This window comes from Callithrix jacchus, chromosome 12 (genome assembly GCF_049354715.1).
Source record: "Callithrix jacchus isolate 240 chromosome 12, calJac240_pri, whole genome shotgun sequence".
In the NCBI taxonomy this organism is placed as follows: domain Eukaryota; kingdom Metazoa; phylum Chordata; class Mammalia; order Primates; family Cebidae; genus Callithrix; species Callithrix jacchus.
Genome location: NC_133513.1, coordinates 85,361,380 through 85,388,057, shown reverse-complemented (window position 1 = coordinate 85,388,057; position 26,678 = coordinate 85,361,380). Strand labels below are relative to the sequence as shown.

The window sequence follows — 26,678 nt, the reverse complement described above, 5'->3', positions numbered from 1 at the left end:
ATGGGGCAACAGTTCATAAGGGAAGAGCCTCAGGTAGGAGAAATCACTAATGTAACCTAAGAGGCCTCCAGTCTCTCAATCTTTTCAAGCCCTTTGCCTTCAAGGTCTGATTATGGGCAGAGATAGTTTCCAAGACTTCCATGTCAAAGGTAGAAGAGACTGTTCTCAGTGTCCATTCTGAGTATATAGGAAGCGGAAAAGGAATAGAAGCACTAGCTAAAGATTATCACCTAAGGATGTAGATTAAGTCAAATTTTGCCTTCATATATTCTACAGAAAACCCCTTATCAGTATCAGATTTTTTTTTTTAACATTTCAAATCATAAGAGTTAACAAGCCATCCTAAGGAATAACTGAAAGGTTTCTGTTGTTCTACTCACCAAGAATAATGCTTTTATATTGAATAGTAAATGAATGACTTACATCAGATGTGGAAGGTTTATCTGATATGATATCATCAGTACCTGGAAAAATGGAACCCCGCCGATTGATGAACAATCCACACCGGCATGTACAGATGGCTCTTGACTTAGAGGTTCTTCAGTATACTGCCCCAGAGCTGCCTTTTCTACATCCACATCCTAGAAGAAGAAGCTGGATGAGTGACTAAGTCCAAGAGCCTCAAAGTCATCACAAAGGAAGGGCAGTTTTCTTCTTTGAATACAACATATGCCCATGGTATAATAAAGTTAAACCTCAACAAAATTAGTAGAAAGTCTACAAATCTACATAAGCAGAATATGTATAGATATGTGTGTGTGTGTGTGTATAAAGTAAACAAAGTCTACAAATAATGAAAATAATTCCTAATATATTTTTATAGCGAGTAGAGGTTCCTATATAAAAATGTTACTAAACACAATGTTAAATATTGGCTATTATTATCTATTAGCATAATTTAAAAACTGGTAAGATTAAAAAAATAAGGCTAAGAGCTAGGCAACCATCATTAATGAGAGGCATGGTAAGACTGAAGGATGAACAGTAAAATTCTTCACATGAAGTCAGCCACATCAAGAGTTCGTAAGACAGTTCTATTATAAAATGATCCTTTACATTTACCTGAATTTTCTCTTCTTTGTTGTTTTCAGAACAGTTTAACATTATTAACAGATCAGGCTGTTTCCTTTTCAACTGATCAAGGAGATATTCACGTGGTTCAGTTCTCACCAGTATTGATGGGTATAAATAATTTTTCCTCTGTGGTGTAGTACCTTTAATGGACATTAGATAAGAGGTAAAAATTAAAGTATGAGATGTAAATATTTTTTAAAAATACTAAAGCTTCCACATGAATCTTGTCTTCTAAAAATATAAAATATAAAAATATAATTGCCATATATGAGGATCAGTCTTGCTACCTGTCAGGCAGACATTGTTTGCAACTAACAACATTTTCTAATTTGACAACAGACTTTACTATTTTCAAGATTCATCCTACTCTCTAAAACATGAAGTTTACCATCTCTGAGGATATATAAAAGGTGTATTACAGGATCTAAAAGAAGTTACAGAGTGTTCTGAAAAAATGGCAGCCTTATTAGAATAAGAGTACAGATTTCCCAACATGATTACTTTGATAAGAATAACTATTTCACTATAAATGTGGTGTGGTGGTTAAATATTAACCAGTTATATATATACTATGTTGCCCAGGCTGGTCTTAAACTCTTGGGCTCAAACAATCCTCCTGTCTTGGCCTCCCAAAGTGCTGGGATTACAGGCGTGAGCCACCACATCTGGCTCCCAGTTATATTTCTCTGTAATGAGCTCATGCTCTCATAATTTACAAAAGCGCCTGCCTTTTCACTCAACATTTACATTCCTAATTTCACTGAAAAGTAGACAGTAAATCTTATAGGTCTCTTGGGGAAAAAATAAACCAACATTCTATGTTGTACCATCCCCTTTTACACTTGATTTTTAAATTAAAAAAACAAAAACAGTTTTGTGATATAATTTACATACCATAAAACACTCATTTTATGTGTACAATTCAGTGATTTTTAGTGAGTTTACAGGGTATGCAACCATTACAATCCAATGAAGAACCCAATTATTCATCTCTTCCATGAAGACTTCCCTGAATCATTATAGTCTACAATGATGTTTACCATGTCTAATCTCTAAAAATGTTGATTCCTAAATGCTAACAGTCCACGGTGATCCCCAATCTCTTAAAACAGGGATTCCTAAATGGCAATGGTCTATGACAAAATGAGAGGGACATAGAACAAAATGCACAATGTAGCAAACTCTGCATTAAACTAGATTTAGTAAGTTACATCTCTCCAATATTTGTGTTATTAAAATATCCTTTTATAAAGGTTTTATTTATTTGTTTTAAATACAGGTTTTTATTTATTTGTTTTAAAAATATCCCCTATTAACAAAGTAAATTCCCTGAATGTTTGTGAAATTTTACTGAATTATGATACCACATTTCTAGGAGTTTATATCACCTGTATCATGATGCTTGATTAGAACTACTTAAAGTTTCCAGCTTTCCCATTTTCAGCTGATTGCAGTGAGATGGTAAATTCCTATCAGGCAATGGCAGGACTAATTTTTCTGAATATCTGACACTACTGAGAGTTGAATTCAACCTCAAAACATTTAACAATTCTATTTCTCTTTTAAAGTACCTGTTGGGATATCCAGTTTCAGATCCTGTTGCAGAAAGCAATTAAGCTTAGTCAAACCAATTTTTATGGTTTCATTAAGTTCTAGATTTTGTGCTATCAATTTTTCTTCATCAATAGTCATCTGATCAAGAAAAATGTTGTGCTGTTTCTCATTAGCTGCCTTATATCCATGTGATTTCTCAGTGATGTTTGAACTTGAAGTCTCACAACACTGGTTTACAACCTGTAAATGATGCAAATACATTTTTATTACTAAAATTAAAGTTGCCACTGTTTTACTCAATATCATATTTTCCCTTACCTTGAAATTTTCCATAATTTTTTTTTTTGAGACCAGTCTCACTCTTTTGCCCAGACTAGAGTGCAGTGGCATGACTAGGGCTCATTGTAGCCTTGATTTCCCAGGCTTAAGCCATCCTCCCACAGCCTCCCATGTAGCTGGGATTACAGGCATGCACCACCATGCCTGGCTAATTTTTATATTTTTTGAAGAGATGGGGCTTCATGTTGCCCAAGCTGGTCTCAAATTCCTGGACTCAAGCAATCTGCCCATCTCGGCCTTCAAAGATTACAGGCATGAGGCCGGGCGAGGTGGCTCACCCCTGTAATCCCAGGACTTTGGGAGGCCGAGGTGGGCAGATCACAAGGTCAGCAGTTTGAGACCAGCCTGACCAACATGATGAAAGACAATCTCTATTACAAATACAAAAAAATTAGCTGGGCGTGGTGGCATGCCTGTAATCCCAGCTACTCAGGAGGCTAAGGCAGGAGAATCACTTGAACCTTGGGGGTGGAGGTTGCAGTGAGCCAAAATTGTGCCACTGCATTCCGGCCTGGGCAACAGAACAAGACTCTGTCTAAAAAAAAAAAAAAAAAATTACAGGCGTGAGCCACCACACCTGGCCGCCAGTAATAAAAGATTTAAAAACACGTATAAAAGTAGAGAGAACAGTATAATTAACTCCCTTGTATTCATTATCCAGCTTTAACATTTACCAACAAGTGGAGTACAAATATTTACCAACAAAACTGGCCACTTAACACCTCTAGAAATCCAGGATTATTTTGAAACAAATCCTGTATCATTTTATCCATTTACTTCAGCATGTATCTCTAACAGGTAAGAGCACTTTAAGACCACTATCACACCTAAAGAGGTTAACTAACACTGATTCCTTCTTATCAAATGTCTAGTCCGTGTTCAGACTTCATCAGTTGTCTCCAAAGTGTGTCACAATTGCTTTGGTTTGAACCAAAATTCACCACTAGATTTGGTTTATAGGTCTTAGTTGATGATTATATAATTTATCATCCAAATTGGTGAAAGGGTCCATTGTTAATAATCATTCCAATATAACAATGTCAACAAGAGTGCCTCAGGCAAATTAAGATTTAAGGACCTCTAGTCTCTTTTGATCTATAGGTTATCTTTTCTCATATTTTTTTCCCTGAAAAAGTATTGCCAAAGAAATGAGGTCTTTGCTCTACTGAACATCTCAAATTCTGGATTTGGTCAATTGCATTTCTATGCTTTATTTTCTACCAACTGGTTAGAGCTAATTCAGGTTTAATTTTTTATTTCATAGGTAGTACTGCAAACACAAATGCTTTGCTATGTCTCTCATGTTAAGATTTATCAGTGGGTTTATGTATGGTTAGCCTCAGCTTTTGATCAAATGGTTTAAGCCGTCATTAACATCCACAGGGGTTATTTTATTAAGAGCTGCATACTGTTGATATATTAATTTTATCATTTCTTCTCCATTTTATTAGCTGAGAGTCTAATGAAACACATTTTTTCATTACCTTGCTAAACCAAGATATGATTTCTTTTAGGAAAGACAGATGGATGTTATATTATTTCTTCTTATTTACCCACTTTCAGGACAATGTGTTGCTTCCCTAGCATGATCCAAAGGAGACCTATGAAATTTTTATGAGTTCATAGAATTTAATATATTTGATGTGTTTTAATCCATTATGGCTATTATTCTTTTTGATGCTCAAATTATACCACCTTTGAATATGGGGAACTTGGCTACAAAGTCCTTTTGACAACCACAGTAATCTTTAACAGCTTCCTTATTTTCTGGTATGACAAAGATCTCTAGGCTCATATATTGTACATTTCCCACCTCAAATGTGAAGTTAGCTATTTGTATACAAACTCTAGTTCCTTTTAGTGAAAATAGATTATATAGATTAAAAATGTAAATTCTTTGTACCTACTTCCTGAGAATGTTAGTAAAATCCTTCTATTGCAAAGAAAGAAAAATCCAAGTCATAAAGGGCTCATGCAAGTGTTAAGTTCAAGCATATCCATAAACCTTTCAAATATCCTTTGGCTACCAGAGCAATAACCTAAATACTTAAAACAATAATAGGTTTGAATGTACTTGGAGAAAAGTAAAGAGCATTTTATAAGTGGAAGGTATTATATATCAAAAAGACAGGGTGCCCTTCTTTGAAGAGTCTACTAAGTCAGAAACCAAGCATAAATTCAGTAAAGAAACTGGACAAATGCTAAATTAATTCCAAGATCTAGAAGACATATACCAAAACACAAAACGAGATCACGTATGAGCATACCAAGAATTATACTTAAAACTTTAAGTCATTATAACTTAAAATATCATTTGTTTTGAAATCGATATAGCCAAGAATATTTAATTTTCTGATTATCATTATTCTCCCCAAAGCAAGTTTCAGTTACAAAGTTATTACCTCCAATACGTTCTGAAGTTCCTGTTCCCTTTCATTTAAGGAAGATACCCACTGTTCAGAAAAACAAAATGTTCTTGTGTTCAGAGACTCACATCTCTGTTCAGTCTCCTGAGATATTTTTTCCAGGTTGCCTTTGAGTTTATCAGAGTATTTCACAGACTCTTCAACCAATTTTGTACCTTCTTGGTTAAAATTTCTGAGTTCCTGTGACAAGCCATCAGAATCAGCACAAAACTTTTGACTGTGAAAAGTCATTTTGTTGACTATATCCTCAGATTTCCTATAGGAAAAGAGTATGACACTTTTGAAATGGGGAATTCAAACTCAAAGGATATATAACATCCCAAGATCACTCAGCTCTTAACTGGCAGATTCGAATGTGGGCAGTCTGGCTGCAGGGCCCGTGATCTTAATACATCTTCTACATTGAGAATGGATGCCGTGGCCAATGTCTTTTCACAGCAGAATGCTATTAAATGACCTTTGAAAGGATCATCCTTTCTCATGAAACCTTTCACAGACCTCCTCCAGTTACAATGCTTTCAAAATTTGTCTGCTTGTTTTATCCCTCTTACCAGGCAATGTTATTCCAGGGCATCTAACTACAGCCTCCGGTACAGTCCCTAAATTAGATAATCAGTCATTTATTCTGTTATTAAGCAGTTTCACTTGCCTAGTACATAAAATAAATCACAAACCTTACAAATGTTATGTTTAAATCAGCTATAAAGCTTTCTAATAACGAAAAGAAAATTATAGTGGGGTGTGACAAATTATACATACAGAACAATATAACATAAAACTTGATATAAAACTAATGTTGGTTAGAAATACATTTAAAATTCATTGATTTCCCTCTCTGTAAGTTTCCCTATAACAGCATTCAAAGTTATAGGACAAGATTTAAGCCTTGTGTAATGAAGTGACTCTCTAACACCACTAGATGGTACACCATGTGGATAAATCAAGTGAGTAAGCAAAGATGTTGAAAACCAAACCTACAAATGAAAGTCACAATAATTGAAAAAAGGGCTGGGCACAGTGGCAGACACCTGTAATCCCAGCACTCTGGGAAGCCAAAGCAGGTAAATCACTTGAGGTCAGAAGTTCAAAATCAGCCTTGCCAACACAGTGAAACCCTGCCTCTAGTAAAAATATAAAAATTAGCTGAGCGTGGTGGTGTGTGCCTGTAATCCCAGCTACTCAGGAGGTTAGGCGGGAGAATTGCTTGAACCCAGGAGGTGGAGGTTGCAGTGAGCCAAGATTGTGCCACTGTACTCCAGCCTGGGTCACAAAACAAGGTGCTGTCTCAAATAAATAAATAAATAAAACTAAACCCTCATAGATTATAAATCTGATGAAAAACCAAGACCCAACTATATGCTGTCTGTAAGAAACCCACTTTAAGGCCAGGCACGGTGGCTCAAGCCTGTAATCCCAGCACTTTGGGATCACGAGGTCAAGAGATCGAAACCATCCTGGTCAACATGGTGAAACCCCGTCTCTACTAAAAATACAAAAAATTAGCTAGGCATGGTGGCGCATGCCTATAATCCCAGCTACTCAGGAGGCTTGAGGCAGGAGAATTGCCCGAACCCAGGAGGCAGAGGTTGCGGTGAGCCGAGATTGCACCATTGCACTCCAGCCTGGGTAACAAGAGCAAAACTCCGTCTCAAAAAAAAAAAAAAAAAAAAAAAGAGGCCGGGTGCGGTGGCTCACGCCTGTAATCCCAGCACTTTGGGAGGCCGAGGAGGGTGAATCACGAGGTCAACAGATCGAGACCATCCTGGTCAACATGGTGAAACCCCACCTGTACTAAAAATACAAAAAATCAGCTGGGCATGATGGCGCATGCCTGTAATACCAGCTACTCAAGAGGCTGAGGCAGGAGAATTGCCTGAACCCAGGAGGCGGATGTTGTGGTGAGCCGAGATCGCGCCATTGCACTCCAGCCTGGGTAACAAGAGCGAAACTCCGTCTCAAAAAAAAAAAAAAAAAAAAACAACGAAACCCACTTTAAATAAAAAGACTTAGGCCAAAAATAAAGAGACGGAGAAGGATACATCATACAAATGGCAATCAAAGGAAAGTGGGAGTACCTGTATTAATTTCAGACAAAAAAGACTTCAGAACAAAAGAGATAATCAGAAACAAAAGTGGATGTTACATAATAATAAAGGTCAATTCTCCAAGGACATATGATAATCCCGATTGTATATGCACCCAACAACAAAGTTTCAGATAGTATATGCACCCAGCAACAAAGTTTCAGATACACGAGGCAAAAACTGACAGAAATAATAAAAGAAATATACTCCTCTCTTAGTCATTGATAGGACAAGTACCAGAAACTCAGTAAGGCCGTGGGTGACCTTTAATAGCACTATCGATCAACTTGATCAAGTTGACACATAATAGAACACTTCATCCAACAAAAGCAGAATACAAATTTTCTCATGTGGGTAGCACACAAACAAAGCATATCAGAATAACAATGCAAGGGCTGTAAAAACTAAACTCTCAGTCCAACCACAGCCCACAAAAGTGAGCCTGGACCTGTATGCTAAGCCTAAACAGGGTAAATGTCAGCTAAAAAATACTTAAATAAGAACCTGAATCTCCTAACATAATACCCAAAATGTTCAAGATACAGTAGAAAACCACTTCTCATATATCAAGAACCACAAAAATCACAAGTTGAATGAGAAAAGACAATCAACGGATACCAACAATGAGAAAACTCAAAGATGTTAGAATTATCTGGCAAGGATTTTAAAGCAACCATCATAAAAATGCTCCAACAAGAAATTAATACGCCTGGGAAAAAAAAGCCTAGCAAAGAAACAAGGTGTAAAAAAAGCAACGGGCCTTCTCTTCCCGTTTCTTCCCAAAGTCAGGAAAAGCTGGGTTGAAAGGGCGTTTAAAAAAAAAAAAAAGCAAATCAAAATTACAAAAATAAAAATAAAAAACCAATAACTGAAATAAAATATTTCACTGAGTGGGTTTAACAGTTGGTTGTGGCCGAGCACAGTGGCTCACGCCTATAATTCCAGCACTTTGGGAAGCCGAGGCAGGCAGATCGCCTGAGGTTGGGAGTTCTAGACCAGCCTGACCAACATGGAGAAACCCCGTCTCTACTAAAAATACAAAATTAGCTGGACGTGGTGGCACATGTGGAGAATCACTTGAACGCAGGAGGTGAAGACTGTGGTAAGCTGAGATAGTGCCATTGCACTCCAGCCTGGGTAACAAGAGTGAAACTCCATCTCAAAAAAAAACCAAAAAAACCATAGGTTAGAGATGACGGGAGACTCAGTGAATATGAAGACAGATCAATAGAATTTCCCCAGTTAACAACGAAGAGAATAAATATACCTGTAAGAAATATATTATACATATCTCCTTAGGGACCATAATAAAAAATCTAACATTTGTGTCATTAAAGTCATAGGGGCAGAGGAAAAAGAGTATGAGGCTGAAAAATATTCAAAGAATTAATAGATGAAAATTTCCCAAGTTTTGGTGAAAGGCATAAACCTACAGATTCAAGAAGCTAAACAAAACCCCAACAGAATAAACTCAAAGAAATACAAGAGTAGACAAAATATAATCAAGTTTCTAAAGACAAAAAATTTGAAAACAGCTGTAGAGTGATTGCCTATACAGGAACGATTACTTGAATGGCAGTGGATTTCTCATTTCATAGAGGCCAGAAGAAAATGGAACAGCATATTTCAAATGCTGCAAAAAATAATAATTGTCAACCCTGAATTCCATAGCTAGTGAAAATATCTTTCAAGAATGAAGGGGAAATCAAGACATTCTTAGACAAAACAAAACATAATTTGTGGCCAGCAGATCCACCCTTAAAGACTCCAAGAAGTTCTTCATACCAAAGAAAGTTTGAAGCTTTAGGAGTTTAATTTAGGAATTAAGTGGGCAAAAATAAGGTAAATATAGTCTCTTTCCCCTCATGAGTAGAGAATACTCAAAAGGCAAAAAGCTCAACCTTGACAAATCTCCTGTTATATAAAATTTTTAAAGGGATCATAAATTTAAATGTTAAACCATAAAGTTATAAAATTCCTAAAAGAACACATAGGTCTGACTGTAGTGTATGATAAGTGTGTGGAACTGGCAAGTAATGAGACTACAAAGCAACATTAAACTCTAATACAGGACAGTGCAGTGGCTCACGCCTGCAAACCCAGCACTTTAGGAGGCTGAGGCAGGTGTACCAGTTGAGGCCAGGAGTTTGAGACCAGCCTGGCCAACATGGCAAAACCCCGTCTCTACTAAAAATACAAAAAATTAGCCAGGCATGGTGGTATGCGCCTGTATTCCCAGCTACTCAGGAGGCTGAGGCAGAAGAATCACTTGAACCCAGGAGGCGGAGGTTGCAGTAAGCCAAGATCACACCACTGCACTCCAGCCTGGGCAACAAAGCAAGACTCTGTCTCAAAAAAACAAAACCAAACCGTAATACAGGAATCAGCAAACTTTTTCTTGAAAAGCCAAATAGCAAATATTTTAGGCTATTGTTCAATGACTTGAAAACAATGACTCAACTTTGCCATTGCAGTTCAAAAGCAGCCAAAGATAACCAAAGGCAACATATAAACAGATAGGTATGACAGTGCCCAATGAAATTATTTATAGTAACAGGCATCCAGTCTGCTAGCCATAGCTTGCCAAACCCTGCTCTAGTTAGTATATTTTTCATCAGTAATATAGGTTAGAAATTGTGAAATTACTTAATGTGTTTTCTAAGATTGAGGAAATTAGAAAATACATTGTAGATAAGAGCCAGGTTTTTCACTGTCTTAAAAGAGAGCACAAATGAAAAGACATGTGCAAGTATGTATATACACATATATACACATACATAATAAAATATTAACAAATGAGAAATTTGAAAGTACACAGAGGAATTATTTATATTATTTAAAGCTTTTTCTTCAGAAATAATTTCAGACTTACAGAAAAGTTTAAGAGAATTTAAAAATAGCTTACTGCTGTATATTTTCCTGGACACTACTAAGTGGTTTCTGTATATTTTCACACTTTTTCTCCAAAGTACAGAATCTCTCTGTCCAAAGATTCATTAGCTGGCAAAGTTCCTGTAAAAAAGGTATGGAAAGTGAAAAGACTTAAAATTATGACACCTGAACGTGTTTTATGACCGATAACATGAAGTACTGTCCATAGGTGAGAATTATATAAATTCTTGAATCTTTAATTCTACCACTCTTCCACAGAAGAAAGCAGTGGAAGTGATATTAAAATCTAAGATTGTTTCTTTTTTTTTTTTTTTTAGAGACAGGGTCTTACTCTGTTGCCCAAGCTGTAGTGCATTGGTATAATCAAGGTTCATTGCAGCTTTGATCTCCTGGCACAAGGGATCCTCCTACCTCAGCCTCCAAGTAGCTGTAACTACAGGCATGAGCCGGCATGCCTGGCTAATTTAAACAACTTATTTTTTGTAGAGAAGTGGTCTTGCTATGTTGACCAGGCTGGTCTTGAACTCCTAGCCTCAAGTGATCACCCTGCCTCAGCCTATCAAAATGCTGGGATTACAAATGTCAGCCATCATACCCAGCCAGGATTTTTTAAAAAGTAAATAATTAGCAAACTTCACTATTTTAGCTGTAACAAATTACTTTCAGTGTACCTCAAAACTAATCAAATAGCCCCATATATCACATTATGTGTAAGACCAACTTTGACAGACATATATATAGTTGCTTTTTAACTGATAACACTACTAGAAGGAAAAATTAATATGATATACTCACAGGTCAAGTAATCCAAAATTATTATCAATTACTGGAGCTAAAAAATTTTACAGAACTTAGTTGGATCATATTAACAAAATATAAATAGTCTTATCTTTGATCATATTTTACATTTTCGAAAACAAGCTCTTATTATAGGCATCTAACGTGCTACACTGCAAAATGAAGAAGCCATCCCAAGGACCAAGGAAGAGCTGAAAATGCATCCAACATACTTATTCACTCTTCAGACTGCTGGTTGGCCAGTATCTCTGAATAATACATCAGCTGACAATACATATCTAACATTCTGATTATGAATAAAGTCTGTCAGTATTTTTACTAGTCTCAAAGGTATTGTCAGATTAATAATTTGAATGATAATGCAGGTATTATTATCAGATTTATCTACACGTAAATGTGTTCAAAGTTTTACAAATTATTTATTTTAGTAGTGCTCATTTCAAGTTCTGGAAAACCTAAGAAATAACTCACATAGTGAACTTGCTTTCTTAAAGCCAGGGAAACAAAACTATCCATGCTAAGATACTTTTCAGATCAGATTGGTTTTGTTTTGTTTTTTTAAACCGCTGTCTACCAATTTTAAGCATTTCGAAATAGCAAATTTATAAAAAAGGATCAGCCTTAGAATATACACCTAAACCCTTTCCTGTTGCGAGATGAGAGCTGCGCGAGGCGAGTGTCTTGGACGCCGTTTCTGGTTTTCGTCATATAGACAGACCAGCCCTTCTGCAAAGATGGTCAACCTACCTAAAACCCGAAGAACCTTCTGTAAGAAGTGTGGCAAGCATCAGCCTCACAAAGTGACACAGTATAAGAAGGGCAAGGATTCCTTGTATGCCCAGGGAAAGAGGCACTATGATCGGAAGTAGAGTGGCTATGGTGGACAGACAAAGCCAATTTTCCGGAAGAAGGCTAAGACCACAAAGAAGATTGTGGTCCGGCTGGAATGTGTTGAGCCTAACTGCAGATCCAAGAGGATGCTGGACATTAAGAGATGCAAGTATTTTGAAATGGAAGGAGATAAGAGGAGAAAGGGCCAAGTGATCCAGTTCTAAACTTTGGAATTTTTTAATTTTAATATTGGAAAGAAAATGTTGAAGCCGTAGAAAAATTACCTGTAGGAAAATAAATGCAGTGATATTCTTAAAAAAAAAAAGAATATACACCTAAAAAAGGGCCAGGCATGGTGGCTCACGCCTGTAATCCCAGCACTTTGGGAGGCCAAGGCAGGTGGATCATGAGGTCAAGAGATCAAGACCATCCTGGCCAACATGGTGAAATCCTGTCTCTATTAAAAATGCAAAAATTAGCTGGGCGTGGTGGCATGTGCCTGTACTCCCAGCTACTCGGGAGGCTGAGGCAGGAGAATTGCTTGAACCCGGGAGGCAGAGGTTGCAGTGAGCTGAGATAACACCATTGCACTCCAGCCTGACGACAGAGCGAGACTCTGTCTCAGAAAAATAAATAAATAAATAAAAGAATATACACCTAAAAAGTTCTCAACAGGTTTAAGGCAAATGTAAGAGAAAATGCTGCAATTTTAAATTGCCAAGAAACCATAGAAGAGCCACTCAAACACAGATGCTTTTCAGGCAATATAATCACCACCAGCTTCCCTAAGATGATCTACACACTATTAGATGCTCACAAGGTCTCGGTTTTCCTCATTAGAAAACCGGCTAGTAACAGAATTTATATCTACATTGATGGGAGGAATAAACACACCGTGAATTGCTCAATAAATGTTAACTATTATAAGAGTTCTGTCATATCATAATAGGCTCATTTAATAAAACTTCAGTCATTATTAAAGTCTTAAGAATGCCAGAAGCTGTTTTTCATATATCTGATATTTATAGATTATGGTTTGAAGGCTTGATTTTGGTTTAAAGCCTCATATAATGAGGAACAGTTTACAGGGAAGATAAATCACGAATTACATTTATAATCAATAAGAATTAAAAATTGTATCCATTTACTATGCTTTAAATGTCTATCAGTGAGACAGAAATAAGAGAAAATAGGGCTTGGTTTATGAAAAACAACTATCCATGCCATCATGTCCATGAGAAAAGGGCTGTTTTATCATATTGTGGTTCTATATGGGATAGCAAAACTTCAAATATTAAGAGAAGTATTCTCAATTGTTTTACAAAAATGAGTTATAAGCAACAGAGCCTATGGTATTTTCAGGTTTCACGTTTTACAGTATTCATATTGCATAACATAGATTATCAAATCATATCAAATCACCATACAACTCTCTTTCTGTACCCCCCACGTCAGCTAACCAACATACCTGTGAATGGGTTTGCTTTATTGTATTCAGGTCTTCACTTAGGTTTCCACATAGTTTTTGTGATTCAACCAAGGAAGAAATGGTATTTTCTTGTAGTTCGTGTAGATTGTTAGACAGTATACCGAGAAAGCCATCTAGTTCCTTTTTTTGATCTTCTATCTTTGAAGGAAAAAAAAATGAGTTTCCTTCTTAACACATCAACTTTGAGATATTAAGAATATAGTGTTTGTTACCTTATCAGCCACTGTCAATGAAGTCTTGAAAATATGTTTTAGTTGACTATTGATTTTCAATATAGACACCACAGCGGGGGATAAAATCATTTCCAGTGAACTCAGAAGATCAGTCTTGAGTACATTCTAGTTTTAAAAATAAACAAATAGATCTTTAAAATATTTTCACTTCCATAAACCTGTCTAAATGATATTTTAAATATTTTGGGGCCAGGTGCGGTGGCTCACGCCTGTAATCCCAGCACTTTGGGAGGCCGAAGCGGGTGGATCACGAGGTCAAGAGATCGAGACCATCCTGATCAACATGGTGAAACCCCGTCTCTACTAAAAATACAAAAAATTAGCTGGGCATGGTGGCGCGTGCCTGTAACCCCAGCTACTCAGGAGGCTGAGGCAGGAGAATTGCCTGAACCCAGGAGGCGGAGGTTACGGTGAGCCGAGATCGCACCATTGCACTTCCAGCCTGGGTAACAAGAGCGAAACTCTGCCTCAATAAATAAATAAATAAATACATACATACATATTTTGGTAGCTAAACATTCACATTAAAATTCTACATTTCTATTCTCCATTTTTTTTTTTTTTGAGATGGAGTCTCCCAGGCTGGAGTACAGTGGTATGAGACGGCTCAATGCAACCTCTGCCTCCTGGGTTCGAGTGATTCTCCTGCCTCAGCCTCCAGAGTAGCTGGGATTACAGGTATACACTACCACACCTAGCTAATTTTTGTATTTTTAGTAGAGATGGGGTTTCATCATGTTGGCCAGGCTGGTCTCAAACTCCTGACCTCAGGTGATCTGCCCACCTCAGCCTCCCAAAGTGCTGGGATTACACGTGTGAGCCACCGCCCCATTCTCCATTCTTTAGTCCACATAGATAAATCAATACAATAATACAATAATTTCTTCCATGACAATAAATACAATAATTTCTCTTTTTTCAAGTCCAGTGAAAATACAGAACAATTTTTTTTCTTTTCTTTTTTTTGGGGTGGAGTTTCATTCTTATTGCCCAGGCTGGAGTGCAAGGGTGTGATCTTGGCTCACTGAAACCTCTGACTCCTGGGTTCAAGCAATTCTCCTGACTCAGCCTCCTAAGTAGCTGGGATTACAGTGCCCGCCACCATACCTAGCTAGTTTTTGTATTTAGTAGAGACAGAGTTTTGCCATGTTGGCCAGGTTGGTCTCAAACTCCTGACCTCAGGTAATGACCTCCTAACCTCAAAGTCCTGCCCACCTTGGTCTCCCAAAGTGCTAGAATTCCAGGTGTGAGCCACTGTAATGTACTAATGTACATTAGAAATACTTACAGGCCTACTGATATTCTTTTGGAAAGAAGAGCTATCATACCAATTTCAACTAATTTTGTGAGAGCAACATTCCTCTCTTCTTTTGATTCAAGCAAAAATTTTAACTTGGTAAGTAGAAAGATATCAATTCGGGCATAGCTTATTTTATTGTGCGTCCTTCACCTTACTATGCATCACAGATACTAAATTTTTACAAATTGAAGTTTTGTGACAACCCTAACTTAAGCAAGTCTATCAGTGAATTTTTTCAAATATCATATGCTCACCTTCTGTCTCTGCATCACATTTTGGTAACAATTGCAGTATTTCAAACTTTTTCATTATATACTGTGATCAACGATCTTTGATGTTACTATTATAATTGCCTTGGGGTACCATAAACTGTACCCCTATAAAAAGCAAACTTAATTGATAAATGTTGTTTGTGTTCTGATTGTCCCACCAGGTGTGTGCTAGAATTACAGGCGTGAGCCACTGCGCCTGGCCAGCATAACCTTAATATGCACTGGGAAACCAAAAAATTCATGACTCGATTTATTGTAATATTCAGTTTATTGCAGTGGTCTGGAAGCAAACCTGCAATATCTCTGAAGTATGCCTGTATACACAGACCACCATTTAATGAATGAATCAATATTTGAAAAATTAGTACTGACAGGATATCTTTCAACGTTGTCAAATTTGGGTGACAGAGAAAACCTATAAAATAATGTAATAAGCACTGAAATGAGGCAAAGGGTCAGCTAACATATGTAGTATTTACTTGGAAAATGTTTAAGAAATATTGTTAAACTGAAAAAGGGAGGCAAAGACCCTGTACAAAAAAAACAAATACATTATATGGCTAAGAACTTCCTAAACAAATCATACAATTATAAAATATAGAGTATATAAAAATCGAGTATGAAGGAGTAATATTAAGTGCAATTAGGTAAGTGACTTCCACAGAACTGTGGAGAAAAGATTTACAGTTAGGGCCCAGAAAGGAATAACCACACAGATCTAACCCTAAGAATTGTTATGTGGGCCGGGCGTGGTGGCTCAAGCCTGTAATCCCAGCACTTTGGGAGGCCGAGGCGGGTGGATCACGAGGTCAAGAGATCGAGACCATACTGATCAACATGGTGAAACCCCATCTCTACTAAAAATACAAAAAATTAGCTGGGCATGGTAGTGCGTGCCTGTAATCCCAGCTACTCAGGAGGCTGAGGCAGGAGAATTGCCTGAACCCAGGAGGCGGAGGTTACGGTGAGCCGAGATTGCGCCATTGCACTCCAGCCTGGGTAACAAGAGGAAAACTCCGTCTCAAAAAAAAAGAATTGTTATGTGTTCCCAGAATTCTAAAAGATACTTTTCTTGCACCACTATCACCATCACATATTACTGTAGTTTTAAAAGTAACTACCCAATAGCCCCTTCTGGTTGGGTCCAGGACTCCTGGGGAAAGAGTAATTTACCAATTTCTGGGCCAACTAACAAGTCCCTTGATATCATTTGGTGCTAAACTTGCCCTTTAGTCATTAGAAGTCTCACTATTAACTCCTACTCCTATTACAAGACATGAGTGAAAAAAGTTTCAAAAGTTAGTTCTATAAAATATAAACGTACTCTCTCATAGTGACATGTCTATCACTGTGTCTAGCAAAGCTTAAAAGAATAACAGTTAAAATTGTTTATGAAGACTTATCGAATGTAAATGTAACCCTTCAAAATATTTTATCAAATACTTATCAAATGTAACCCTTCAAAAGGATGTACTAACAATCAATTCCTGTAGTACAGTTTTGCTTTCTGCTGCTAATGCTTGTTCTTTTAGTATCATATTAAAAATCTGAGAAATATGAGTAGACACATTTTCTGGAATAGATATGAGAGATCCAAGTGCTACTGTTGTAATGCTATCTAATGCAGAGACACTGGAAGACAGCAGATTACCTGTAACAAAAAAAAAAAAAAAAGAAAGATGTAAACTGACATAAATATATTAAATATAGTTCAAACCATTTCAAAGATGTTTGCAAAAATATACCCTTCTTGTAAAAACTGTAATAATGAGCTTAAAAGAACTTAAATAGACATTATACATTTTCTATAGTGCTCTGTAAGTCCTTAACATATTTGTAAGTGTATCAGACCCATAACAATATTCATAGTATACAAAGAATTAGAATATTCTAACATTAATCTAACTAAAAATAATATACAAAATTATAGTAATAAGTTTATAGAGGAAAAGAAAAACTAGAAATCAATACCAAAATGTATGGTGCTTGGCTTAGTGAGACTAGAGGCTAGATTATTTAAAAAATTTTTATATTCCTGGATGTCTATATTCTCTATAATGAGGATAATATTTCACACTAAATGAATATACTTTTTTCTAAAGGGAGATAACAATATAATAGTTAAAAACAATGAGACACAAACATATTCTGACAATATAGCAAACCATCAAGATATACCTGCCCAGAAGGAAAAAAAAAAGTTGCAGAATGTTTATGCACAGAAAATTTCTAGAAAAAGGCCCAAGAAATTTAACAATAACACTATGGTGAATGAGCCACAGTGAGGAGCCAGAGTCAGGGATAAAGAAGACTTTTACTTCTAATGTTTATATGTTTATGTTTATTAAGTCACTTATCTTATTTATTACATAAATTATTTAATAAACATATTTATGTTAATTTAACATATTAAATAACGTAAGTTATTAAAAAATGTTATTTAATAAACATAACATTTTAAAGAAAAAAGAAGGGGGGAACCCTAAGATTTGTTTTAATTCAAAGACAGTTCTCAAAACAAACAAACAAGAAGCCAGGTTAGGTGGCTCACACCTGTAATCAGCACTTTGGGAGGCCAAGGCAGGCCAATCACAAGGTCAGGAGCTTGAGACCAGCCTGACCAACATGGTGAAATTCCATCTCTACTAAAAACACAAATATCAGCCAGGTGTGGTGGCACGTGCCTGTAATCCCAGCTATTCGGAAGGCTGAAGCAGAAGAATTGCTTGAAGCCTCAAGGCAGAGGCTGCAGTGAGCCGAGATGGTGTCACTGCACTCCAGCCTGGGTGACAAAGTGAGATGCCATCTCAAAAAAAAAAAAACAAAGACAGTAAAAGCATTAATCTTCAGCCTGAATAAATAGTTAGTGCATGGTAGAGAGTATTGGTGACACTGTCACCTATGTTTCACAAAATTAAATTACCAGTTTTGAAATCAGTATCACACTGACACATAAAGACTAGGACAGAACAGCCTGAACTTACCAAATAAGGTCTTATGTACTTCTAGCATGGCCTTTTGTTTTGAGCTGCCATCCTTAATTAATTCTTCCATATTATTAAACAAACTATTTAGGTTTTTGCCAAAAATATCCTGAGCTTCTGCATTGTGTTGGTCAACTGCCTTCTTACGATCCAGTTTGGAATGGAGACCAGATACATCTTTTGTAGTTTCTTCAACTGTGTTAAGCAGCTATATTTTAAAAAATAAGTTTTGATAAAATGAATATAGCAAAAGGAATCTAATGAAAATATCTACATAAGGATTTATCTTGATAAGAACTAGTAAATTTTCCAGCCTGGCCAACATGGTGAAACCCATCTCTACTAAAAATACAAAATTTAGCCAGGTGTGGTGGTATATGCTTGTGATCCCAGCTACTCAGGAGGCTGAGGTAGGAGAATCGTTTGAACATAGAAGGCGGAGGTTGCAGTGAGCTGAGATTGTGCCACTGTACTCCAGCCTGGGGGACAAACAGAGACTCTGTCTCAAAAAAAAAAAAAAAAAGAAATAGTAAATTTTAGATATTGTATCAGCAAAAATGCTTTAACTCATGCTAATTTATCCAAATGCCCAGTAATGTTTATTTCCCTTCCTGTAGCCATCTATGCAAGCAAGGAAAACTAATTTTGTCAGTTATTACAGTAATTATGCTTCCTCAGAACTTTTTTCCCTTCTATGTTCTACTATTTTCTCAAAAGTACACCTAATGGCAGGACATGGTGGCTGACGCCTGTAATCCCAACACTTTGGGAGGCCTAGGCAGGCGGATCACCTGAGGTCAGGAGTCTGAGACCAGCCTGGCCAACATGGTGAAACCCCATCTCTACTAAAAATACAAAAATTAGCTGGTTGTGGTGGCAGGCATTTGTAATCCCAGCTACTTGGGAGGCTGAGGCAGGAGAATCGCTTTTGCCTGAGAGGCAAAGGTTACAGTGAGTCAAGATCATGCCACTGCACTCCAGCCTGGGCAACAAAACAAGACTGTCTCAAAAAAAAAAGTACAACTAATAAAAAATTAAATACCTCCCACATCTTTCATTATTAGAACATACTAAATTCTTAATTACTAATTAAGTTCCATCATCCCCACAAAGAAAATGCCTCACAGTATCACTATTCTAAATGTCTACAAAATATAAAGCTATGTTCTATTTTCAAAACTCCAGGAGCAAGGAGTATTTTTTCATAAGTCGACATCTCCACTGAGAAAAATATGGATGAAATGGGAAAATAATGTTTTTTAAGTGGTGAGAAATACCATTTCGAGTAAATAAATAGATTATCACAATTAATGCTTAAGCACAGAAAATTACATCTACTCATTCTCTGATTTATTTAATGTGAGTACAAATCAATGCAAGGGACAAACCTTGCTGGCAGCATCATGAAGTTTCTCCTCAGTCCTTTCCAAAGCTGATGTGATGTATTCCTCTTTAAGAAGTTGTAATTTAGTTTCTTGCAAATGTTTGTGAGTGGTTTCAAGTTCCTGTGTTTTATTTTGCAGATCAGATTTACACTGGTCAAGTTCATTTTTATTATCCATAAACAACTCTGTAACCTAAATATAACACAGAATTAAAAAAAAAATACTGATCTGGTTGGCAAGGTATCTGACTAGTTCATAAGATTAGAAAAATGAAACAAATTATTTCCATGCAGCTGTAACAAGTTACCCTGTAGGTTAGGACAAATATAGCATCTGGTTTCTTCCTGTAATCTTACTCAAACTTTTGAGATTAAGTAACAGGTTTGGTATAGTACTATTAATTCAGGTTCCTTCAACATTGTCAATGGATTTGAATATAAGAGTGTTAATGTGGTCCAGCAAAGTGGTTCACACCTCTAATCCCGGCACTTTGAATGGCCAAGGCGGGAGGATCACTTAAGACCCAGAGTTTGAGACCAGCCTGGGCAACATAGCGAGACTCCATCTCTACAAAAAAATAATTAGCTGGGCATGGTGGTGCATGTCTGAAGTCCCAGCTATTCAGGAGGCTGAAGCAGTAGGGTTGCTTGAGACCAGAAGTCTGAGGCTGCAGTTAGCTATAATTATGCCACTGTACTGTATGTAGCCCAGGCAACAGAGCAAGACCCTGTCTCTAAAAAATAATTTAAAATAAATAAATTTATAAAAATGTTATTTATTTTTATAAATAAATAAAAATAATTTAACATAAATTAATATGAGGGTAGCCCTGAAAGGTCAGGTCTCTTGCATATCCTAGTTATATTACTTTTATTTAATATCCAGTCTTGACCAATATCTGTATTCCTTCATCTGATACATTAACAAAAATGCCTCAGCAGTCACTATTTTGTAGTTTTAATAATAAAATCAAACAAGTCAGTTAATTTCTTGTAATGTTTGATTAATATAAGCTGCCAGCTTTTTCGATGTGATTAATGATAGTAAAAAATAATGATATAACTTACTTTCAGTATCAGGGTCAGCAAAATAAAATCTTAAAGAAGGGGCCATGCATGGTGTCTCACTCCTGTAATCCCAGCACTCTGGGAGGCTGAGGCTGGCAAATCACGAGGTCAGGAGTTCAAGACCAGCCTGGCCAGCATGGTGAAACCCCGTCTCTACTAAAAATACAAAAAACATTGGCCGGGCATGGTGACGCACACCTGTAATTCCAGCTACTCAGGAGGCTGAGTCTCAGCTACCCAGGAGGCTAAGGCAGGAGAATCACTTGACTCCAGGAGGTGGAGGTTGTAATGAGCCAAGATTGTGCCACTGCACTCCAGCCTGGGTGACAGAGCGAGACTGTCCAAAAAAAAAAAAAATCTTGAAGGAAAATATATTAAGTCTTTCACATTCTAAAATTTTCTTTTAATATTTGCTTTTCACATAACATTAAATACCATTTTAAATGCTTACCCTACTTAGCTCCTCCTCAACAGCACCGATTTTTTCAATCAGTTCTACAATCTGCTCTTCTTGAACAGTTAATTTTCCACTCATGACTCTAAAATAAAGTTTAACATGAGTTTAACAGTTAATATTTTTTTTCTAACTCTCACAAAATTTATTCTAACACAACTGTGGCAGCTTCACAAACTCATTTCCAACATTTATCACTATCAGTTGATACTTAAGTGTCACTTGATACCTATCAATAAGCAATAAATTCAAATTGCAAAAAACAAATTATATTCCTTGTCTGTGTTTTATAAATTAAATACTTTACTCTTGCTCTCAATTCTGAAACTAAGAATCCCTACCTATGAAGGGAAAAGCACGTGTGTACCAAATTTGAGAAGCTAGAAAGTTAACAGAGGACTATAACTCAAAGTAGAGAGAGGAGGGAATATAATCTAAGTGTCTGTTATCAGGGATACAGAATATAAATATGCCACAAAATGCTGAAAAGATTTGGGACTTAAAGGCATCATGTATCTTAGAGGGAAGGGGTAAGATGAGGGGCTAAAAACTGAGACTTTATAAAGTATGTACACAGAGTAATTACACTCCCTGCTGCTGCAACACACACAAACAGCACAAACACCACTCTCACACCACCACTTAACCCCTATGAGAACAAAGGATTACTCTCTAGAGCAGAGCTTCTCAGCCTCAGCACTACTGCATCAGATAATTCTTTGTTGCAGGATGTCCTGTACATTTTAGGATGTTTAGTACCATCCAAGTCATGACAATAAAAAATGTTTCAGGACTCAGCCAAATGTCCTCTGGGGGACAAAACCATCCACCACCAGCACTCCCCCAACACCATTCCTGTTGAGAGCCACTAGTCTATAGGAACTGCAGCAGAATTTCCAGGTTCACTTTCACTAGACACCATGGATTGTAGAAGTAAGGTTTAGGGACTAGAAATGAGTATTTAAGGCCAGGCAGGGTGGCTCATACCTGTAATCCCAGCATTTGGGAGGCCGAGGCAGGAGGATCACCTGAGATCAGGAGTTTGAGACCAGCCTGACCAACATGGAGAAACCTCATCTCTACTAAAAATACAAAATTAGCCAGGCATGGTGGCACATGCCTGTAATCCCAGCTACTCAGGAGGCTGAGGCAGGAGAATCACTTGAACCCAGGAGGCAGAGGTTGTGGTGAGCCAAGATCGCACCATTGTACTCCAGCCTGGGAAACAAGAGCAAAACTCCATCTCCAAAAAAAAAAAAAAAAAAGAAATGAGCATTTAAGTGTGATTCTACATACTAAATGGTGGGATCCTTAGCCCCCGCTACCCACTTTAATCCAAAAATAGCAGCAGCCAGAAAAATCTCCAAGCAAACTGGGCAAGTCTTCTCAGGAAAGACTGAAGTCTTGCCCAAAAGAAAAAACTCCAACAAAGAATGACATCTGATGGAAGCCCAGACTTAACACGGAGATCACCACTTTTTCATCTATAATGAACTCACAGGTCCATAATCCTCACCCATGTACAAAGCTTCTAATCTATCTAAACTGCCAGCCAAAAATCACTAGACATTTGAAGAAAATAAATACAAATGACAGACACATCACAACAGGGGGGAAAAAAAGGATCCCAAAGGAAAGAAAAACAGAAAAGAAAACTTTAATAACATTAGTATTTTTGAGTTAAGGATTATATCTATAAAATAAGAAGATGCCATATTTTTTTAAAGGAGGGACAGGGATAACAGGGAACAAGAGTTTTTAGAAACTAAAACTTTGACAGCAAAAATAAAATTCAACAAAAATATTAGAAGATGAAGTTGAAGTCAAAAAATATCATAAAAAGTAAATAAAATAGAGTAATGCTTTTTTCAAGCACAAAGCTCACAGGTCTTCCAAAACCACTTTAATGGGTCTGATTTATTGAGTATTAGTTTCAGCAGTAAATGCCTTTATTTGCTCATCTATTTCTTTGATAATAACCAACAATTTTATACTTCACATTAGGCTTAAATGACAAAGATTCTTCTGTGAATGCAAATTCCCTTAACATGTTGGTTAGGCTGGTCTTGAACCCCCGACCTCCACCTACTTTGGCCTCCAGACTGCTGGGATTACAGGCATGAGCCACAGCACCCGGCCTTGTATCATACTTACATAAGAGGTAACCATTGAGGAAAACTGGGTGAAGAATACATAAAACCTCTCTTGTACTCTTTTTGCACCTTCATGTGAATGTATAATGATTTAAAAATAAAAAGTGGCCGGGCGCAGTGGCTCACGCCTATAATCCCAGCAGTTTGGGAGGCCGAGGCGGGTGGATCACGAGGTCAAGAGATCGAGACAATCCTGGTCAACAACGTGAAACCCCGTCTCTACTAAAAATACAAAAATTAGCTGGGCATGGAAGTGAGCGCCTGTAGTCCCAGCTACTTGGGAGGCTGAGGTCAGAGAATTGCTTGAACCCAGAAGGCAGAGGTTAAAGTGAGCCGAGATCGTGCCATTGCACTCCAGTTTGGGTAACAAGAGAGAAACTCCATCTCAAAAAAAAAAAAGAAAAGTTAGTAAAAGATTTTCTAAGAAGTGTTTGATAGCTACTTGTTAATGTCAAAACAAAATGGATGCCTAGGCAGCATGGCAAAACCCTGTCTCTACAAGAAATGCAAAAATTAGCTGGGTGTGGTGGCATGTGCCTATAGTCCTATCTACTTGGGAGGCTGAGGCAGGAAGATTGCTTGAGCCTAGGAGATTGAGGCTGTAGTGATCCAAGATCATGCCACTGCACTCCAATCTGGGTGACAGAGCAAGACCCTGTCTCAAAGGAAATAAACACACACACACACACACACACACACAGAATGAAGTATTTACTGGCGCTTGGTATAAAGATTTTACTTACTGCTACACAAGAAAGTTTTACTTCAAACAGCTGGTTATCAGAAAATGCGTATTCTTGGAAATTAACTCCATAGCCAAGGGCTTACCTAAAATTTTCTTCAGAAATGTACACTCCATTTTTCTCACGGGTTGCAGCAAGATCTCGTTTTAAACGCTCTATCTCCTCCGTATACTCCTACACAAAAGGAATGTTGTGGGTGTCAGTTTAGTACTTTTTTCATTCAGTTTGGGAAGGATATGCATCAAATAAAACAAACTTAGCCTTTTTATGTCTTTTAAAACATAAAAAGTATGATAAAAAGTTATAACCCTATTTTTAAATCAGTGTTAATTTGTTTAGAAATAAAGTCTTTTGGCTGGGCGCAGTGGCTCACTCCTGTGATCCCAGCACTTTGGGAGGCCGAGGCAGACAATCACCTGAGGTCAGGAGTTCAAGACCAGCCTGACCAACATGGAGAAACCCCTATCTCTACTGAAAATACAAAATTAGCTGGGTGTGGGGGCGTGTGCCTGTAATCCCAGCTATTCAGGAGGCTGAGGCACTAGAATCACTTGAACCTGTGAGGCGGAGGTTGCATCGAGACAAGATTGTGCCATTGTATTCCAGCCTGGGCAACAAGAGCTAAACTGTCTCAATAAAAATTAAAATTAAAATTAAAAAAAGGTCTTTCAAAGCTCCTTTAAATGCACTCATTCTAAAAATACAGACTTCCCAAGAAAAAACACAACCTCCAACACCCAGGTTGGTAGCAGTATTTCACACTAAAATGAACCAGGATTCCTTAGAAAAGCATGTGATTCCAGGACTGAGGCAGGAAATATTCAACATGAACACTGAACATCTTGTCAAGTAAGACAGGAAAGAAGCTAAGCAAGCCTACTGGGCTAATGAAAAGGACTGAAGCCACTTAAAGAGGTACCTCCTTGATATAGTTTGGCTCTGTGTCCTCACCCAAATTTCATCTTGTAGCTCCCATAATTCCCACAGGTTGTGGGAGGCACCTAGCAGGAGATGAGTGAATCATGGGGGCAGATCTTTCCTGTGCTGTTCTCATGATAGTGAATGGGTTTCAAGAGATCTGATGAGCTGGGCGCGGTGGCTCACGCCTGTAATCCCAGCACTTTGCGAGGCCAAGGCGGGTGGATCACGAGGTCAAGAGATCGAGACCATCCTGGTCAACATGGTGAAACCCCGTCTCTACTAAAAATACAAAAAATTAGCCAGGCATTGTGGCGCATGCCTATAATCAATCCCAGCTACTCAGGAGGCTGAGGCAGGAGAATTGCCTGAACCCAGGAGGCGGAGGTTACAGTGAGCCAAGATCGTGCCATTGCACTCCAGCCTGGGTAACGAGCAAAACTCCATTTCAAAAAAAAAAAAGAGAGATCTGATGGTTTTAAACAGGGGAGTTTCTCCACACAAGCTCTCTCTTTGCCTGCTGTCATCCACCTAAGATGTGACTTGCTCCTCCTTGTCTTCCGCCATGATTATGAGGCCTCCCCAGCCATGTGGAACCGTTAAGTCCATTAAATGTCTTTATTTTGTAAATTGCCCAGTCTTGGGTACGTCCTTATCAGCAGCATGAAAACAGACTAATATACCCCTGGCCAGAGATGAGCCAATTTGAGCATCAGGGAGGATAACAACTACAATGGGCTAACACAAATATGTTAACATGTAAGATACTTAGTTTAAATTACTATATAAAAACCCTTCCATGGGCAATTTCAAATCTGGTTTAATAATTATCTCCCACTTCAGTTTCTTATTTTCACATGTGTCAAATAAGATTACATTACTCTACAATAATTCACAATTACCTTAATAAGAGCTTTTTTGGTGAGTTTCTGATTCACTTCAGGCTTATTCAATATGTTCTTTGCTCTATGAGCATATTCCAATGTACTCAGAGTTTCCTGTCATGGAAAGGAAAGGTCAATTACTGAAGATATCATGAGAATAATGAAGTTCTGTTATCTAAACTTACAAGTAATATTTTACAGTTATATCTGATTTTAAAATCTAGTCATTAAGACCACTATGGCCAACCTTTAAAAAGGAAGTTGTTCAATCCTTTTTCCATTCTCTTCAATTTTCAGGGTCTTGACCCTTAGGATAATTTCCTTTAGACTATTCTTTTTTTTTTTTCTTGATGGAGTTTCGCTCTTGTTGCCCAGGCTGGAATGCAATGGTGCATTCTTGGCTCACTGCAACCTCTGCTTCCTGGGTTCAAGCGATTCTCCTGTCTCAGCCTCCCAAGCAGCTGGGACTACAGGCATGTGCCACCACGTCTGGCTAATTTTTTGTATTTTTAGTAGAGATGGGGTTTCACCATGTTGGCCAGGATGGTCTTGATTTCTTGACCTCGTGATCCACCCACCTTGGCCTCCCAAAGTGCTGGGATTACAGGCATGAGCCACCGCGCCTGGCCTTAGACTATTCTTAAACTCGATGGCTCATATTTGTAAAACCAGCACTTTAGAGGCCAAGGCCTCCTAGGGTCACTTGAACCTAGGAGTTCGAGATCAGCCTGAGCAACATAGAGAGACCCTGTTTCTACAAAAAATACATAAAGAAATAAAAATTAGCTGGGCATGGTA

The 26,678-nt window shown here is 37.6% G+C and overlaps 1 protein-coding gene and 1 pseudogene across 5 annotated transcripts in view; one reads left to right on the top strand and one right to left on the bottom strand.

Moving 5' to 3' along the window:
• The window catches only part of KIF11 (kinesin family member 11), a 58,757-nt gene that overhangs the window by 4,081 nt on the left and 27,998 nt on the right, over nucleotides 1-26,678 (bottom strand). For all 5 annotated transcript variants that reach the window (XM_078346039.1, XM_002756401.7, XM_078346038.1 and 2 more), the window contains 13 exons: nucleotides 25,899-25,994; nucleotides 24,164-24,252; nucleotides 21,180-21,267; nucleotides 19,665-19,853; nucleotides 18,277-18,484; nucleotides 16,771-16,943; nucleotides 13,700-13,825; nucleotides 13,467-13,625; nucleotides 10,383-10,489; nucleotides 5,370-5,649; nucleotides 2,646-2,868; nucleotides 1,063-1,214; nucleotides 465-581 (listed from right to left, as the gene is read on the bottom strand). In XM_078346039.1, the coding sequence (XP_078202165.1) occupies nucleotides 465-581; nucleotides 1,063-1,214; nucleotides 2,646-2,868; nucleotides 5,370-5,649; nucleotides 10,383-10,489; nucleotides 13,467-13,625; nucleotides 13,700-13,825; nucleotides 16,771-16,943; nucleotides 18,277-18,484; nucleotides 19,665-19,853; nucleotides 21,180-21,267; nucleotides 24,164-24,252; nucleotides 25,899-25,994 (2,007 nt within the window). The remainder of the gene's footprint in view (nucleotides 1-464; nucleotides 582-1,062; nucleotides 1,215-2,645; nucleotides 2,869-5,369; nucleotides 5,650-10,382; nucleotides 10,490-13,466; nucleotides 13,626-13,699; nucleotides 13,826-16,770; nucleotides 16,944-18,276; nucleotides 18,485-19,664; nucleotides 19,854-21,179; nucleotides 21,268-24,163; nucleotides 24,253-25,898; nucleotides 25,995-26,678) is intronic.
• On the top strand, nucleotides 11,832-12,316 carry LOC118146353 (large ribosomal subunit protein eL42-like; annotated as a pseudogene).